Source organism: Xiphophorus hellerii, chromosome 9 (assembly GCF_003331165.1).
Source record: "Xiphophorus hellerii strain 12219 chromosome 9, Xiphophorus_hellerii-4.1, whole genome shotgun sequence".
NCBI classification, from domain to species: domain Eukaryota; kingdom Metazoa; phylum Chordata; class Actinopteri; order Cyprinodontiformes; family Poeciliidae; genus Xiphophorus; species Xiphophorus hellerii.
In genome coordinates, this window is record NC_045680.1 from 5137049 (window position 1) to 5154375 (window position 17327).

A 17327-nucleotide genomic window follows, 5' to 3' on the forward strand; every position below is an offset into this window, starting at 1 on the left:
GCAGTTAAAACTGTTTAGGCAAACTTTTAAATCAAATGGCTTGAATCCATTTGAATGGCAAACCTGTAAAATAAAAGATAATTCTTCTCCCTGTTATGCATTACTTTGCAAAATAGAATACATTGGAGTTTCTAGTGATACTGTCAAAAAAATGAGGATGTGTTCATACTTTTGCAAACCACTGTATTCATAAAGTCTGCTGTTTAAGAACAACTACAAGCCATATAATACATCTGTATTAATTTACTGTCAATACAAAAATCTCTTAATATTTAAAAAGCATTACCGTAGATTTACCTGTCACTACATCAGTTCTGCTGCAGGGTTTATGAATGTTTACATGGCATAAACTGGTTTATCAAGTCACAAAAAGTGAAAACTAATGAGCTTCTTGAAGGACAGTCTCATTTAATGGTGGGACATTTAAACTGCTAATTCAAATTCAAAGGGATGTAGGGAGGAGTAAGTCTAGGGGTAAGTCTAGTTAAAGGATCTGCAACATTTACCCTTTTTGTTTTAGTCCAGCTGAATAAAACTTAAGAGCTTTTCTTTAAAAAAAAAAATAGAGACCACTTTGATATTTTTTGATAAACAATTTTTTTTAGAAATATCAAACATATGGCAAGTGTTGTCATATATATTTAATTTTAGGGTTTAAGGTAATCATAAAACATATATTTTCTTCTATGGGATGTTTATATTTGAGGAAGATCATTTAAAAAAAATACACATGAAAATAGTTTCAAAACAAATTACAAGAAAAATAGACTTTAAGGTCATACACTTGCGGAAGGTTGAAGCAATTGCTCCATAAAAAACAGAAAACAACTAAAACCTGCATTTTGTTACATTAGTTTGCTCTTTATCATTTATTAAGACCCTTTGTGGAGAGTTCAAAGAGCTACTTGCGGCTCCAGAGCCACAGGTTGCAGACCCCTGACCCAGGAAGTGTAGAGATCCTTTGCTAATTCCCTCTGTATTTATTTCTGCAGCTGCATTCAAAATGATGAACAAGTTGTTGTTGTTAATGCACTGTGACCTCAGTTAACCTCCATCAAGAGCTGCATCTTAAACAAATTTAAGCCAAAGTGGCACTTATGAAAGGTTTTCCTGTTTCCTTTTATCTGCCATGTTTGTCAGGATCAGCTGAGATTTATGAACAAACTCTTTGTGTGACAGAAAATATGCTGCCTTGTCAGCATTGTTTTAGTCAGAGTACACAGCTGTCATTTACTGTAACAGGAAGAGGAGATAAGAGAGGAAGAGGAGGATGTCAGTCAGCAGAAGGACGCCGTTCTTACCTGTTGCTGCTCGACACAATGCCGTGCATGTCCTGGATTTTACATTGAATGTAGCTGGTATCTGGCAAACATCTGAAATTATTTACTTATTTAAGTTAAAGGACCAAAACACATCAGGTGTTCAAATACATAAGCATGTTTTTTTATTCAAAAAACCACAACAATACTTTGACTGGAATATAGCAACCCTTATGGCGGAACAGAGCTGGATCAAGAAGGCCTGCCTAAAAAAAACAACAAAACCCCCCCAAAAAAACATTGAAGATAAAATACATTCCAGTGAGAAGCGAAGCTCTGAATTTCTTGCCAGCGTGGAGTCATGACGTTGTCCAGAATTTCCATGCAGCAGCTCCAGAACCCGGAGCAGGGGCTGGCTGTGTTTGTTTGTGTTCCTGCTTCCATCTGGGCTTCCCGTAGCTGTGTGGTGTCAAACCTGCCCACCTTCCTCCCATCAGACCCGAGAAACACAAGCCCTGCTGCCACGGCGCTCAGGCGCCCCGGCGGCTCAGCTTTTCTCTCGGACTGACTGGAGCGTTTCCCCACATTGTTGGAATCCAGCACCAGCCTGTTTACTGGTGTGGCTTTTTTTTTCTGGCTCTTTCTTTATTTGAAATGCAAACCCAGCATTTGTGCCGCTGGGTTTGTGCTGCACAGCATAAACCCCAAACCTCCTGCTTTGCAGATTCAGATACATTTCTGAAAATCAGAAATTCTGCTCAATTCCACTGATAAAATGTTAATAAGCAAACCTCAATTTAACACTCAAACTAATATACATCATGTAAATATTTCTGTTTTATTTGATGACTATGGTTTATAGCCAATGAAAAGCCAAATTTCAGTTTTGCAGAAAATTTTAAGATTACATAACAGCAATAAAAAATGATTTTTAGTACAGAAATCTCCACAGTAGAGAATGTACACTCAGTTCTTGATCTCTCCTTTGGCATAAATTACTGCTTCATTCTACGGTGCAGCATGCTGGAGGTGGAGCTGGTCTGCAACGTCATCATCACCATCTGTAAAATCCTCAACTTGGATTACCTCTCCACTCTTCCTCCAGACTTTGGAACCATAATTTTAAGAGAAAAAACCAAAATAGGACTTTGGACCAGTGAGTCCAGTCCAGTTCTGTTAAACGCTTCAGGTTCAGCAGTGGCTTTGCACTAGTGGTGTCCATGTCCTGCATATCCTGAATCAGTGACTCCAGCTGCCTTGTTAATCTACGTAGAACCATTAAATGAGCTTTGCACTTTTTCCTTCCACTTAATTATCCATACACACAGAAGTCTGTGAACTCCCAACTTCTTCATCAAAGATATTTTTTCTGGCTTACCCTCTTCGCAGATGACTGCTGGACACCTGAACATTGAAGTTTTTCACATAACTTTGCTATATCATAGAAAACTGATGGAATAATAATTTTGTAAGAAACTGAATTTTTTTGGTTGTGAGTCATAATCATCAAAATAAACAGAAGCATCTCAAAGTATAACCACAGTATGAACCTGTGAACCTTGATATAAGTTTCACCTTTTCCATTTAAATTACTAAAATAAAAAATGATTTTTAAAATATTCTAATTTATTCAGACGCAGCTGTCCATTCACTGTACATCACATATCATGCTGAAAACAAAGTGCTTTTTCACCTTTATTACAAAAACAATTATTTCTGCAATTGCATGACTCATATTTCAAACAGCTTTAAGCAAAAAAGTGATGCTGAGAAGAAATGTAACTGATGAAGAACCTCAAGTGTGAGAACCAAAAATATTCAGGAACGTTCTGGGACTCACGAGAGAAATACTGCTTTCACAAATAACCACAGTTATGAGCTAAGAGAAACCAAGAATGCATTTTTCACCCTTTACAGTTATAAGCTGAATGTCAAGAACAAATAAGCTTGAAGCAACAGTGCCTATCTGCTGTCTGCTCAGGAGGTATATAATTCATGTGCTTCATTTTTGCAGCAAACAATAAATCACACAGCGGATCAAAGGAAATTATACACAACCTCGAGGAAAATGTTAAGATGATGAGGGGCATGCAAGAATGAGGATCTCTTCTTTATCCGCTTTGTCTCTCGCTCTCTTTTTTATACTTCCTTCCCTCGGCACAGCCAGATGGCAAAGCTCCAGCTCTGCAGTCCTCTTCATACACTCATCATATTTGATGGGCATCCTGCTGCCGAGTCTCAAGGAGGCCATGTGTTTTACGAAATGACACTTGTGACAAAAGAAAACTTCTATTTAGCAAGCTGGATCTTGGATGGGGGGTAGGAGGAGGGCAGCAGCATGTGTGTGTGTCTCTGTGGGGGGGTGTGTGTGCAGACGAAACTACTGTTGGGATGTATATCTTGTGCTTATAATAGGAGCAGTGTGTGTGTGCGTGTGTTCATATCAATAACATCTATATTGTCTCATTGTTTTAGGTGTCCTTCAATCACATCCTTTCTTTATGTGAGTAATTTTTTAAACTATATTACATGAAAAATGTTACATTTTCTACTCCAAAACAGAAATCTTCACTTTTACACACTGATAGCATAAATATCATACACCACTGTCTCTTCTACTGATGCATTCAAACATTTTGCTCTTTAAAAGACAACAAAAAAAAAGAAAATCTGTTTCACATTTGCATCTGACACAATTTTTTTTTTAATGTTGGTTGTTTTATTTGTTCTCGATTTGCTATCATCTTATCCTAAAATTGTCTTTGTCTTCAATGGTGAGGAATTCCCATCAAAGTTTTCCCCTTCTCTTAATACTTTAGGGAATTTTCAAACGTCGGGATGTATGGCTGTAATGCCCCAAGATTTGTTCTCCCTGAAAGAAACGATAGAGTAAGAATATATTAACTACAGAGCAACCTGGCTTTACGCGGTCTGCATTTTACTCTCACTTCACTTTTTAGATTTACCAATATGTTATGCATAAATATAGACGACGTATGCATATCGATATAGAAATCAATATGTGCTTTGCAGCATTCCTTTTATTTAAAATTTAAAGCCATGTTCATGCATTAAAAAGCAATTTCAATGTTTCTGACTGCAGGGTTTAGATGCAAATCCATGGGGCATTACGTTAAAAAACCATAAACATCATAAATTAGGAAATAGAAATTAAAAATGGAAGCAAAAATGAAGACGTTTAGCTTGTAGTTAATTACTGAATGCTCTCTCTCATGCTCCCTCTCTCTCTCTCTCTCTCTCTTGCATTTGCTGATGTGATAAACTTGCATTCAAGAAGGAACACAAAAACATGGCAAGTGTAAATGAAAAATAAAAAACCCGTTTAAAGCAAAGTATTTTTATTCACACAAATTTAATAAGATATATAACAACCGTTTGGTCCATAAATATTTAAGGGGAAATAGTTTCTATACACCATCTTTATCAAGAAACAGGGAAACATGGACAATCTTGATAGAACACTTACTGTACTCAACTATTAACACGGAGATCAATATATAAGGTTCTTGGATTACCCAACTATATCTGAAAGAGTGCACAAATGCTTTCTATGACATCGCTGCCCCTCCCTCCTGCCCACTTTTTTTCTTGTTTTTTTTACTTTTAAAACAGGATACACCATAAAAAGATCTTCGGAAATAAGATGCAAAACAGTACAAAACTAGTGAGGCGCCAAAAGGATGTGAGTCAGTTAACAAAGAACACATAGATCCTGAATTTCACAAACTCTCTCCCAAGTTATAGCATTAAGGCACATAGTAGAACTGAGTTAGGCGTCTACTTCATGAAGTAGATCAAGAGCGGCACTTTGTTCTGCAGGAGAACAAACTGTGACGCTCACAATGAAATCTGAAGGTTTTCTCGCTCGATCTATCAGCCAGAAGAAACAGGGGCGGGTTGTTGGTTTTGTTTTTTTAAACTATTATTTTTTGGTCTGTTCAGTGGCAAGTGTCAATAAAGAAAGTGTAACAAACAGGGAACACATGGACAATGATTTCCTACTGGCTTCTTCTCGCGACTCCACCCATCTGAGGTCAGATGTTTTGACTGGTTCTGTCAGCTCCTAAAGTCTAGTCTGCAGCGTCGCAACCGCCTAATTTCTCAGCCCCTGACTCTTTTTTTTTCTTTTTTTTTTTTGTTTTACATTTAAAATCACGTCATTACCCTGAGCAACATGATAAGGACAATAATGCACTTTTCTCTGGGCAGTATGTTGTCACTGTGCAACTGAGTTTAGCTGTGGGTCTGGTGATATGTTTACCAGGCTTTGTGAGAACCACAAGTCCCCAAAAGCAGAAAGCGCTCTGTCATACAGACGAGTGATTCCAACTGATCTGAATTTCTTCTGCTGCTTTTTATTTTATTTTATTTAAATCATCAGTTTCTACTAATGGATGCGCTGAACAGTTACCACTGCACAGTGTGGGATTTGCTTCTGGATTCATGAGAAAAACGCCCGTGTGTGGTTTCAGCTTCTGTCTGGCGGCCGTCTAGGTGCTTTACAATGTAAATTTAGATGCTTTTACATGTAGCTTCTGTCAGATTGCCGGCGTCTGATTCCATCAAAGTCAGCCTTTCAGACTGAAAACATTCGGTATTAATTAAAGCCTGTTTTCTGGAGTTACCCATATACAGAACATTCGACAGGTTTTCCAAATTATTCCAACGCAGAACCAGAGAAATTAAAAAATCTTGATAGTGCGAACACAGTGCATACATATACATACTTCTGGCACTATTTTTTCTTTTATTTCACCAATTAACAATAAATTAGGGAGGGCGTGTTTCAAACATATTTTACTACAAATACACAAATTAAGTCAGATCAGACAGAGTCTAAATTTCCAGCCAAGTTTCAAGTTTTTTTCCTCCGAATAAAATCTGCAACCCAAGACAATTTTTTCAATATCTTTAACTCCAAATAAGTCCAAGAATCCAAAAGTCAATCTTTGCAGCTTGAGATGCTACACATTAGAGAAATTTCCTAAGTGGTCGCTGCTGTTGTAGCCGTTGTTGTTCCTGTTTGTGTACACAGTACAGCACTGTCTCTTCCCAGGAGCTGTCTCTGCTTCATTTTAAAGGTGTCATTTACAAAAATAAATGTAAGTTAAAGAAAAAAAAAACTTAAAGAAAGTCCAAAAAAAGAGCAAAAACAAAACTCAGTTGAAATAACAATCAGTCTGATAGAGATAGCTTGTTAGAAAAGGTTTGTCAAGGTAGTTTGCGAAGGGCTCCCCGAATCATGGCTGTCCAAACTAGAGGTGACGGAGGTCACTACAGTGATAGAGGGGTTTGTCAGGTCTGTTAGTGTGGCCGCGCTGGAGGGGGGGGTCAGGGCCCCACTGTCGGATGAGGGTGGAGGGAGTGAGGTGCCATCAGCCTTATCAACACCTCCATTCTCCTGTCGCAAAACGTTCCTTCTGAATTTGGCTCTTGCGTTTTGGAACCAAACCTGCAAACCAATCCCAGTGTGGCTTTTACTTTTTGTGTTTAAGTATAGTTGTTGTTTTTTATTATTATTATTTTAAAGAAAGCACCAAATCATTACATATCAAATTATGACAGGTTTTACTGCAGTTTCCCTTCTCTTTAGATATATAAACCTTTATAATATGATCATTATTTTGAACTATTGTGTGATTTTGACAGTAAATCAAATCAAAATCCTGCACCTATTTTTTTTTTTAAATGCAAGAGCTGCAGCTATAAAGAAAATATGCACTCTCATTATGAGTAATATAACAGTGTTTAGCTTTCGGTTGCATTCTTTATTACTACTTTTCAAATTTCTAGAAAAAAATAGCATTTAACAGTTAACAAATTTAATGTAAAGGCCCCTGGATGTACATCTAACGTCTACATGGAACAACAAAACAAAGCAAAACTAAAAGAGATGAAATTGATGGCGTGAAACAAGGGGAAATGGAGGGGAAGAGGGATGCAAACACTCAGTGTGAGGGATGAAAACATCAGTAAAGAGGAATGGCTGCTGGCTTACCTGCAGAACTCTCTTAGTGAGGCCTGTTTTCTGAGCCAGCTGCTTTAAGTCCTTGGCGTCCGGGTTGTGGTTGATGGCAAAGTAGGATTTCATTGTCCGGAGCTGATGGTGCTTAAAGGAGGTCCGCATGCGCTTGGTCTTCTGCGTCGGAGCGTAGGCCTGCTGGTCTCGGTCCAAGTGGTCGGTGTCGTTCTCGTTGCAGCCTGCACAAAGGCCAGGGAGCAGAGCGCAGTCAGAAAAATAAAACGCAAATTCAGAAATGCTAATGTCATTTGGAGACTAAAATTTCCAAAAATATTCTAAATCCTGTCACAAATTAAAGTTATTTGAGTGAATTAATATCTGCATTTCACTGTTCACAAAAACTGTTATGGTGCATTGGATTAATCTAAAGTTTGCACCTATGGTTTTGATTGCAAGATGACAAAAAAAATGTGAATAATTTATTCCTTACAAATAAAACAGCCCTAAAATGGATTTAACTTGCTCCAAATAACTTAATTTGCCTCCAGATGATGCAATACACTCGGAGACCGATAAGGAAAAATACAGTTTACATCAAAATATGGCTAAAATCAAGTTTTTATAAGTGAATAAACATATTATTTTAGTCAGAATTGTTTTCTCAGCAAAAATTAATCAAATGCTGTCCGATTTGAAAAGTTTGTTCACACATTTGTTGTTTGCTATGAGGCAAGAGGATGGTGATTAAAATATGTATAAACCAATACAGATGCAACATACAACTGGAATCTACTGTTGTTTCATCTAAAAATATATAGAACGATATCGTTTTTAAAACCAACCAATATAAAGCCAACAGTTTAATGAATTATTACAATAACACTGGGACCAGGCTAAATGCTCTCTGCCTGTGTTTGCAGGGACTAACTGGCCTAATGGGCCTCATTTGTCAGCAGCTTTGAGAGTAAAACACCTGAAATGGATTCACTAAATGGTATGCATGCTTGGCTAAACGCTCCACAGATGCTCCAGCATTTATCAGCGTGACAGAGAGAATCGCACCATTTCCGAAAGTTGGAAACGTTTTGGCCCGGCAAACAGATAATTTCCTTCTTTTAAAATATAGAAATTTGGTTTGCTAAGATTGGACTTTTATCAATTTCGCTGCAAATGAGTGAAAATCTAATATGCAAACAAGAAAATTGCGTTGATTTTTTTGTGGACTTGTTTTGTTATTTGAGGATAGTAAGATAATATATATATATATAGTTCATTACCAATTAGCAAAAACACTAGCAGCTTAATTATTGGAGAGATAGATGTTATATAATGTTATAAAACATGTGTTTAAAATCTGCTCTTTCATGTAGGATAAAAAATAAGATGCATAAAAACTTCTTTCTTTCTTAATTATTATTATTATTATTATTTTTAAGGCATCATGAATATATCCCTCTGTCTGAAACGGTGTTTCTCTCAGCATCACCCACTAGGGGTCTCCATATGCATAGGAGAGCAACGTGTTCACCGAGCGGTGGGGAATACACACCTTTCCCCTGGTGGGAACATGCATGGATGTTCCTACTGAAGCACAAACAAAACCTCAAACGAAACCTCTTCCAATTTGTCAGGAATGTGAGTCTCTGGGTTTGACATGTTGGTGTATTAACATGAACAGTGTGAGACAGTAATGGGACATGTACACTCAGTCTGTTCAAAATGGCAAAGTCAAAAAAGGAAGGGAGGAGGGGATAATGCTTCTACTGCTGGAGCTGAAAAGCTTTATGTTGTATAGTTTTACCCGAAGCATTTATTAGACCCAAAATAAAGAATACAACTGATATACATTTATTTGTATAAATAAAGTTGCAGAGCAGCAAAAAAAAGTCTAAACTTGAGTTTATACATGTATATTGTTGTATGTATGTATATAAAATACACAATTTCAATCTATTACATTCTACAAATAAATTAAGAAATTAAATAATCCCATTGGGACCTTTACTTTGTCTGAGCTGCCTAATAATGACGTAAAGTAGACTAAATTTAACGGAGGGATTTATTATTGTCTGTAAGTGGCTTTTTACCGCTTTGAATTATTCAGTTTAACTTTTTATCTGCTGTGACTCAGTTTCACTTTAATGTTGTGGAGTATTTGACTAACACAATTTTTTATTATTATTATTAAAAATGATCTATCTATCTGTCTGTCTGTCTGTCTGTCTGTCTGTCTGTCTGTCTGTCTGTCTGTCTGTCTGTCTGTCTGTGTTATTCTATTAAAGAGTCCCACATGAGAGATTCCCACTGGGACTTTTACTGAGTCTGGAGCTTAATGAATTAATACGGACATCATTTAGCTGTGAGATTTACAATTGCCTGTCAGTGTTTTGTTTTGTTTGTTTTTTTTTCTTTGTTTTTTCCTGTTGTGACGGCATTGTGGAGCGTAAACAAATCATAAAAGCTATCCTACTTCCTATAAAAGCAACAGTGGGAACTTTAAGATTTGCATAATCCTCGCAGTTGTGTTTGGGGAAAATAAAGCTCTTTTCCTTTCTTTCTGTCGAGCGCAGCTCGGACTGTACAGTGCTCTGTGCCTGTCCCCGCTGCAGGCCCCTGTGCGCGGAACTGCTCTGCCCCTGAGAACCGCACTGACCGCCGCGCAGGAGGCCAGAGATTCCAACGTCACCTTCAATTAACAAGGAACAATTAACGCGCAGATTACCCCTATTCCTCCCCCTGTTCTATTCAGCGGGGAACAGAGGAAACTGGGCGCACAATGACAAACTTTCTCAACCGCACACTAATTCGCGGAAAGCGACAACAAAATGGGGACGCTGCGGGGAAGGTTGGGGGGTCGGGGTCGTAACATTCAAGCGACTGAAAAAAAAGATTTCAGATGAAAAGTGGAGATTTAACGCAAGTTTACGCAGCGAGGATCCAGTTTAGTAGCTTGGAAGAACAAACTAGTAAAATATTTTTTTCCCTCAAAGCAACCCTCCTCCCCACCCTCTAATACTGTAAAGTCATCAAGATGTAATTTCAATATAATTATAGAAATTGACGAGCAGGTTGACGCAGAGGTCAAATTTCGATTATGGGTTACTATGTGTAATCTCGGAAACGGTGCGTAAAAAGACGCCTTAACAGAAAGCTGAGGCTCTACTAGCCTCAAATAATGTTTAATTGGTTTTTGTTGTTGTTGTTGTTGTTGTTGGGGTTTTTTAAAGGCCTAAATGAGACGTGTATTTATTTTAAAAACTGTAGAACGGAGGGTTTTTTAGAGCGGAGTGCGAGGAAATTAATCAGATTAGGGAACAAAGGATTTTATGCGTAACGGAAGCAATATTTATCTTCTTAAAATAAAAAAGATTTTTTTTTAAATATATATATATATATATATATATTAATAACAATGATCCTATATTTATTTATTTATTTATTTATTTATTTATTTATTTATTTATTTATTTATTTATTCTGATTCTGAGTGAAAAAGAGCTGAAAAGACGGAAACAAAAGGAGCGTCCCCAAAGAGAAGCAGTTTTCCACATCAAGAATCTTGCTTGACAAATTTCTGTAACAGCTTTCAAAGTTAACCTTCCATCGGCTCCTGGGAGCTTTTAGGATGTAGGCCACCGCAGCAATTAATATTCTGCAGAAATTATACGAGGGGGGTGATTCGTCTTACTTTGCTCTGCTGCTGCCGGGCCAGTCCAATTTTTAAGGTCAAATAGTTAATTTAGGTCCGGGTTAAAAAATAATAATAATTAAAAGCCCATGCATGTGAACGTGTGAGGCGAGGCCCCACCCCCTGGACCACTCACCTGTGTTGTAGCTGGGTATGTCTATCCCCATAGCCGGGCTCTTCCTCTTGCGCGGCCTCCCTTTCTGCGCCGTCCCCGTGCCGTTGAAGTAGGGCAGCGCGAGGCCGCCGCCTTTGGCCGCCAGCTCGGCGAAGTTGAGCTGCGGATGGTAGTCCTGGCCCTGCACCAGCGTCTCGAAGTGGAGCCTGCAGTACACCAGGCTGTCCTTCATGCCGAAGTGGTCGCCCGTGGTCAGGGTTTTGTTGCACGTGGTGCACGTGAAGCAGCTCAGGTGGTACACGGAGTCGCGCGCTCGCATCACCATCTCCGAGGCGGATATCCCGAGGTGGCAGCGCGCGCACCTCTGCACGGAGAACCTTCTGGAACAGACGCATCGTCAAAAAACCCGCATACATAAAATAATAATCTCCAATTTGGCTGAATGCTAACTTGAACCTGGCTAACATGGGGGGTTACAGTGTTAAGGTGAGGTAAAACGTGTGTGTGACTCAGTCATAATGTATGCACGATTAGGCCCGCACTTTGATGTCGCTAATAGCCACATCTGGCTTGTAACTGAGTGTGTGCGTGTGTGTTTAAACAATTTCTCCCTAAAATGTAGAAAAACTCAACCTTAACCTCAATCATTGCTTCATGCAACACAATCAATTAGCATTATATTTGTTAATAAAACAAAATAGAGGTAAGCAAAAAATGCTTCTGTTTATACAGTTATATTTTGTATTAATGATTGCATTCCAGGTAGCACGCATGCCCGCTTTATTTCAATGTGAGAATGTGGGGAAAGCTCAACAGCGCCCAGGAAAAAAAGCCACAAATGGGTTACTTTAAAACTAAACGACGGCTTATAAAGCTCAAAACGAGTAAAAGGCGCAAGGAAAAAGAGACGGTGACTCATGCATTCATGTCCATGTGGTTAGCATTATACAGTCACAGCATTCCTGCCTGAGCCAGTGCCGAATACACTTGAATTTTAGTATCAAAACTTGTTTCCAGGATCACCATTATGATGTTAGTGTGCAAGAATGAGGCCTAAAGCAGATTATTGGATCACAGTTTATATTGACATGGCTACACTAAAGAGCTTAACACTTAAAACGAGAGCGCGCCGATGTTTATCCAACGTCTTCTTACCTGTAGTAATCCTCCTTGCAATAAATACTCCCATCCTTGGCAAAGCACGTCAGCTCCGATTCCAGCGCCAGCTTACATTCACAGCATTTGAGGCACCGCAGATGCCACTGTTTGTCCACGGCCAGCAGGTAGTATCTGTCCGAGATCTTCCCACCGCAGCCGGCGCACAGGGCAGGCTTCTCCGGGCTCATGGAGGTCATGGTCTGGGGTATGAAAGGGGGAAGATTACGAAACGATTTCGTTCATTTCTATAAAATTAGTTTATATATAAACTAATTTTATATATAAACAAATATGAATTTGTTTATATGTTTATATATATATACTTATTTTAAAATAAACATTTTATTGTTACATCTCGAACCAGGTACGGTTAAATACGAAACAGCAGAAACATTAAGTACGGAGTTAAATATTTATAGTCTTTGTTTTTCCTTGGGTAGCTGTTATATCTAATCTGTTTAGTACAAAATATCTACACTTTTTGTTTAATGTAAATGTAATAATAATAATAATGAATATAAAAAATAACCACAAGGTGTCAAATTGTCAAATGATTTAGATATACTTCAAATATATTGTTTTTGGTTTCTTTTGAGTTTCATAGTTTCTTTTTAGAAGAACCGTATTTAATATTTCAAGAAGAATAATTATTCTATTTTTCATAATACAGTATTAAGTTGTATTTCAAATTAGACAAATTCAAGCACAATATTAAGTTGAAAATAAGTGTCAATAAAGATAGATGTTAATGCAGCTCAGGTCTGCTTACCTTAGAAACAATACAGTCTCACATCACCTGACATGATCGAGTATTAAAAAATGAATTTTGGTCTGAATTTCAGCTCCATCTCCGCGGTTCTTACCGACTCCCTGCCGTTGAGCTGCATGCCCTTCGCCAGGCGCGACTCCGTCTTCGTCCTTCTCTCCATCTCCTCCATGATCCCTTGGATGTGATCCCCGGAGATCCCGTGGAAAAGCATGGCTCCCGGTCCTGGACACAACGTGCAACTGCTCGCCTCTGTTTTGCAGCTCACAACTTCCATATACCGTGCCTCTGCGCTGCGCCCCGTTTTCCTTTTTCTCTCTCTCTTTTTTTTTTTTTTTTTTTGTTTTTCTCAGCGCATCCGACTGGGCTCTACACAAAACACAAAACAGGAGAAAAAAAAACAAACCAAACCCTGGTGATTTAGACCACCTCCTCGGCTGAAAGCAGAAAAAAAACTACAGCATGGGTGGGACAGGAGGAGAGGCGCTGAATTCCTGCTTCCCGTGAATGTCTCTCATCCAGTAAAAGAAGAAGAAGAAAAAGTATATAGTCCAAATGATGCGACAAAACGGTGTAGAAGCTGTGGTGGAGAGGGACCAGGGGAGGAGGAGGGGGCTACAGTGTGAACAGTTGCCAAAAAATAATGTCACAAAGTTTTGGGTTTCTTCTTTTTGTGCAGCAGGAGGAAGGGAGGGGGTTCCTCGGTGCTTGGAGGTCAGGTTGGGACTGCCTGGATTTGAGAACCGTGTTGTATTTGTGAAGAGAGCAGAGCAGAGCAGAGCCGGCCCAGTGTGAATAATTTGGTAGGAGGAGTCCTCTCTCTCTCTCTCTCTCTTTCTCTCTCTCAGATTCACCTCTGATTTTCTATTCACCAACAAAGAGCTGTCACTATTTCATCAAAAAGCATCACTTTATCATCACGTTTTCGTTGCCTTTATCGGGCTTTAAAAAAACATGTACCTAAAATAAACCAAAATATTATATTATATTATATTATACTATATTATACATATTTTATAAATTGTATGTAATTGATATACTTAAATATGCATCCAAAGCTTAGTAAATATAAAAAATTTTTTTGTAAATATATATAAAAGAAAAACTACATTTCCCACTGTGTTGCGTTTACGGACAGTTTTATTCTAAAACCACGCTGCTATTTGGCTCAGATCGTGTGTTTTTATGCCCTGAAATAAGGCAATAAATCTTCCTGCTGTACAGCTGGGCGGGGCAGTGATCAGTGACAGCGTAGAAGGCGGGGACAGGTTGCATTAATACTATTTTGAAATAATAATAACAATAATAATAAGAAGAATGTAAAATAAAGCATATTATTAGGATTTTGTCCAAAACCCAATGTTCATTTTTTTAACTGAAAAAATTTGGATAAATATTGCATGTATACTTTTGCATAGACCAAGTTCATCTCTATTTCCATTTGATGGAAAATCTGATTTTTTTTTTTTACTCCAAGAAGTAAATTTTCTTTTTCCACAATGCTGTGATAAAAGCACTTTAATATGTGCCTGTAAACGTCATGCAGAACAAAACTCCCTCTCCTTTCCACTATGTGTCACATTTTTGCAGGAATCGGGGGCTCATCAACACATTTCATCTCTTGTTAGACGTGAAAACCTTATTTACCAACAGGAGACTTGATGTGATGGAGCTTCACCATCATTCTTTGGTAATATTTTCCAAAATGATTGCATGAAATGCTATTAAATATTGCATTTCACGAGAGCCACTGGGGAGAAATATGATAAAGACCAGTGTCACTTTTAAAGGGTGTGAAAGCTGTTTTATATGAAATAAAAAAAGAGAAGAAGGGCCAGACTTAAAGGGTTTCAGCTGCAGGACCAGAAGGGAGTGAAAACTACCCAGACTCACACAGGGCCGGATTTAGGAGCATGGGGGGCCCTGGGATGGAGCCAGTTTTGGTGCCATATTCACTAATTAGTTTGTTGCACATTAACTTTGAAGTTTTACGCCTTATTCACATATAAATAGTTTTTCTGAGACAATCTTTTTAACTGCACTTTCAAAACAAACAAACAAAAAATCCTCGTAAAATAAAGCAGCACTGTCAGTTCTGGAAACACACTCACACAAGAAAGGCCTAAATGTTTATGGTGCCATGCATGCTAGGGCTGAATACACAAAGAAAGCAGATGTGGAGTTCGGCCTGCAAGATATATGCACTGATATATGCAAACTATTTTTATTTTATTTTATTTTATTTATTTATTTATTTATTTATTTATTTATTTATTTGCATAAATAAATTCTACATAAAAATATAAAAATTTGTCTCGACGCCCCCATAACTATGGGCCCTGGGTTACTGCCCCTGTAAGCCAGCTTTAGGTCCAGCCAGGGGATACAGGCCTTATTGCTGTACTAATAATTAACTTGATTAGATAAATACGCATAAAGTGACATTATAGCTCAAATAATAGATTTACACATGCTCAGGGGGGTTTGCAGGTGTGGATGCTTCATTTCAAGACATGTAAGATCATCGTGACCCCCCCCCCCCCCCCCACTCCCACCGTCATCCCGTTCCCCCTCCCCACCACCACACACTCTCTCTCACACCCCCCTAGTGAAGTTGTGTTGGCTTTAATTGGAGGCCCCTTGATAGCAGCGCTGTAAGCTGAAGCCTGAACCTTCCTGGACGGGCTGGAGCTGCAGCTGTTCTCAGAGCAGAAACCTTCATTTGCTCTCTGTCAGGGTCTCAGCAGCAGCCGCAAAGCGGTGAGAATGAACAAAACGGATCGCATTTCACCTGGACAAAGACACCCCGAGAGGGGGGGAAAAAAGGAGCAAACCATCTCTGTGTGAAATTCATTCACGCTGCTGATTTGTTTTTGATTTTTTTTCCCTCCTTTAGAAAATAGGAACTTGCGCATTTATGCTTTTTTTGTTCATCCAAACGCATTATTTTTTAAAAGTCTAATATGTATAAGATAATGTAATTTTTTTTGTCTCGTTAGTTTTGACCCATTGCCTCCAGCGGTGACATTTCGTTTGACTGAAGAGGGTTTAAGCAGTGTGTCAGTGAACACCAAGGGGATGAAGAAATCAGCTCTTTGTTGCTGTCGTTTTGTTTGATTTCTTCCCCATCTCTATTCGCAACCATGAACTTAGGGGCCATTTGCAATTTATGTATTTGTAAAAATAAATAAATAAATACATATTTAGACTTAGACTTTAATATCATTATTATATAGACTCTAGGCTTAAATCACGGTAAATAAAAAACATATACCATATTAAAACGTGAAAGAGTTTTATTTTGAAGGATTAAATGAAAAGAGTGATATATATATATATATATATATATATATATATATATATATATATATATATATATATATATATATATATATATATATATATATGTAGTTGGTAAAGTACCAATTACCTAAATAATAAAAATTGCAAGCGTCCAATCCCCCCCCCCCCTAATTTTTGTCATTCTCGTCAGTGAGCAGAGACTTATAAATCAAAACTGTAAAAGTTCTCAGATCCAAATGAAAGCGCCTGATTTTGATCTGACTTTAACGCGTTTTTTCATATTTTAAAGCCACCTGCAAAATCCAGAGTTTGGCCAATAAACGATCACATATTTGCTGGCAGCACAAAAAAATCAATCCGTGGCCTTACCTTCCATCACATCCCCGTTCATCCTGCAGAATATCAACCGTGTCATCGTTACATCCTCACATGTGCCGCGCGCATTTCTCAACCCACATTCCTCCGTCGATTTCCTCCAGTTTTTTTTGCGTCAAAAAAAAAGCCCCGCTCTGTGTTATTATGGCCCCGAGACTGAAGAGTTGCAGAAAGGGTCTTACCTGAGGCTGTGAGATCCCCCTGTGCGGCGCGCAGGCGGAGGAGCAGCGGACTGTGCGCGCAGAGCAGAGGAGACAGACAGGCGGTGGAGACGCTGCTTGTAGATGGGGGGTTTGAGGGGTGAGGAGGGGGCGGGTGGTCCTCGTTTCAGAGCGCGCAGCTCCCGTTCGTGCGTCAATTAAAACACAAGACATTTAAATATTCCCCTCTCTCTTACATGCAGAAAGCCCTCAACAGAGAGCAGCAAACAGGAGAACGGGAAGGCACGAGCCAATGGCCTGCTCTGCGTGGAGGATTTAATTCCCAAACAAGAACAGAAACTGAGTTAAAAAGCGGCTGATAAATTATAAAAGCTATTATTCTTATTATTTTTAATATCTTAACAACCCGGGTAATGCAAAACGTGAATGCGTCTGCTCCAAGTTTTTGGTTGCAATAAACGTAAATGAGAGTCACGGTCACAAAACGCACCAGCACCCGTGAATGTTTGTGTTTGCATA

At 38.6% G+C, this 17327-nt stretch overlaps 1 protein-coding gene across 6 annotated transcripts; it reads right to left on the minus strand.

Annotated features, from left to right (window-relative positions):
• Positions 1-1421: 1421 nt before the first annotated feature.
• lhx9 (LIM homeobox 9) lies at positions 1422-16944 on the minus strand. Of its 6 annotated transcripts, none has more exons than XM_032572728.1 (6): positions 16830-16944; positions 13067-13338; positions 12201-12403; positions 11067-11425; positions 7279-7481; positions 4602-6732 (listed from the first exon to the last, which is right to left on the minus strand). In XM_032572728.1, the coding sequence occupies exons 2-6, from the start codon at positions 13244-13246 to the stop codon at positions 6478-6480; spliced, it is 1200 nt and encodes a 399-aa protein (XP_032428619.1). In that variant the 5' UTR covers positions 13247-13338; positions 16830-16944; the 3' UTR covers positions 4602-6477. The 6 variants fall into 6 exon arrangements, with proteins under 6 accessions (XP_032428622.1, XP_032428619.1, XP_032428618.1 ...); XM_032572727.1 differs by having other exon boundaries at positions 13067-13699; positions 16830-16888; XM_032572729.1 differs by lacking the exon at positions 16830-16944 and adding an exon at positions 16642-16796.
• Positions 16945-17327: the final 383 nt, after the last annotated feature.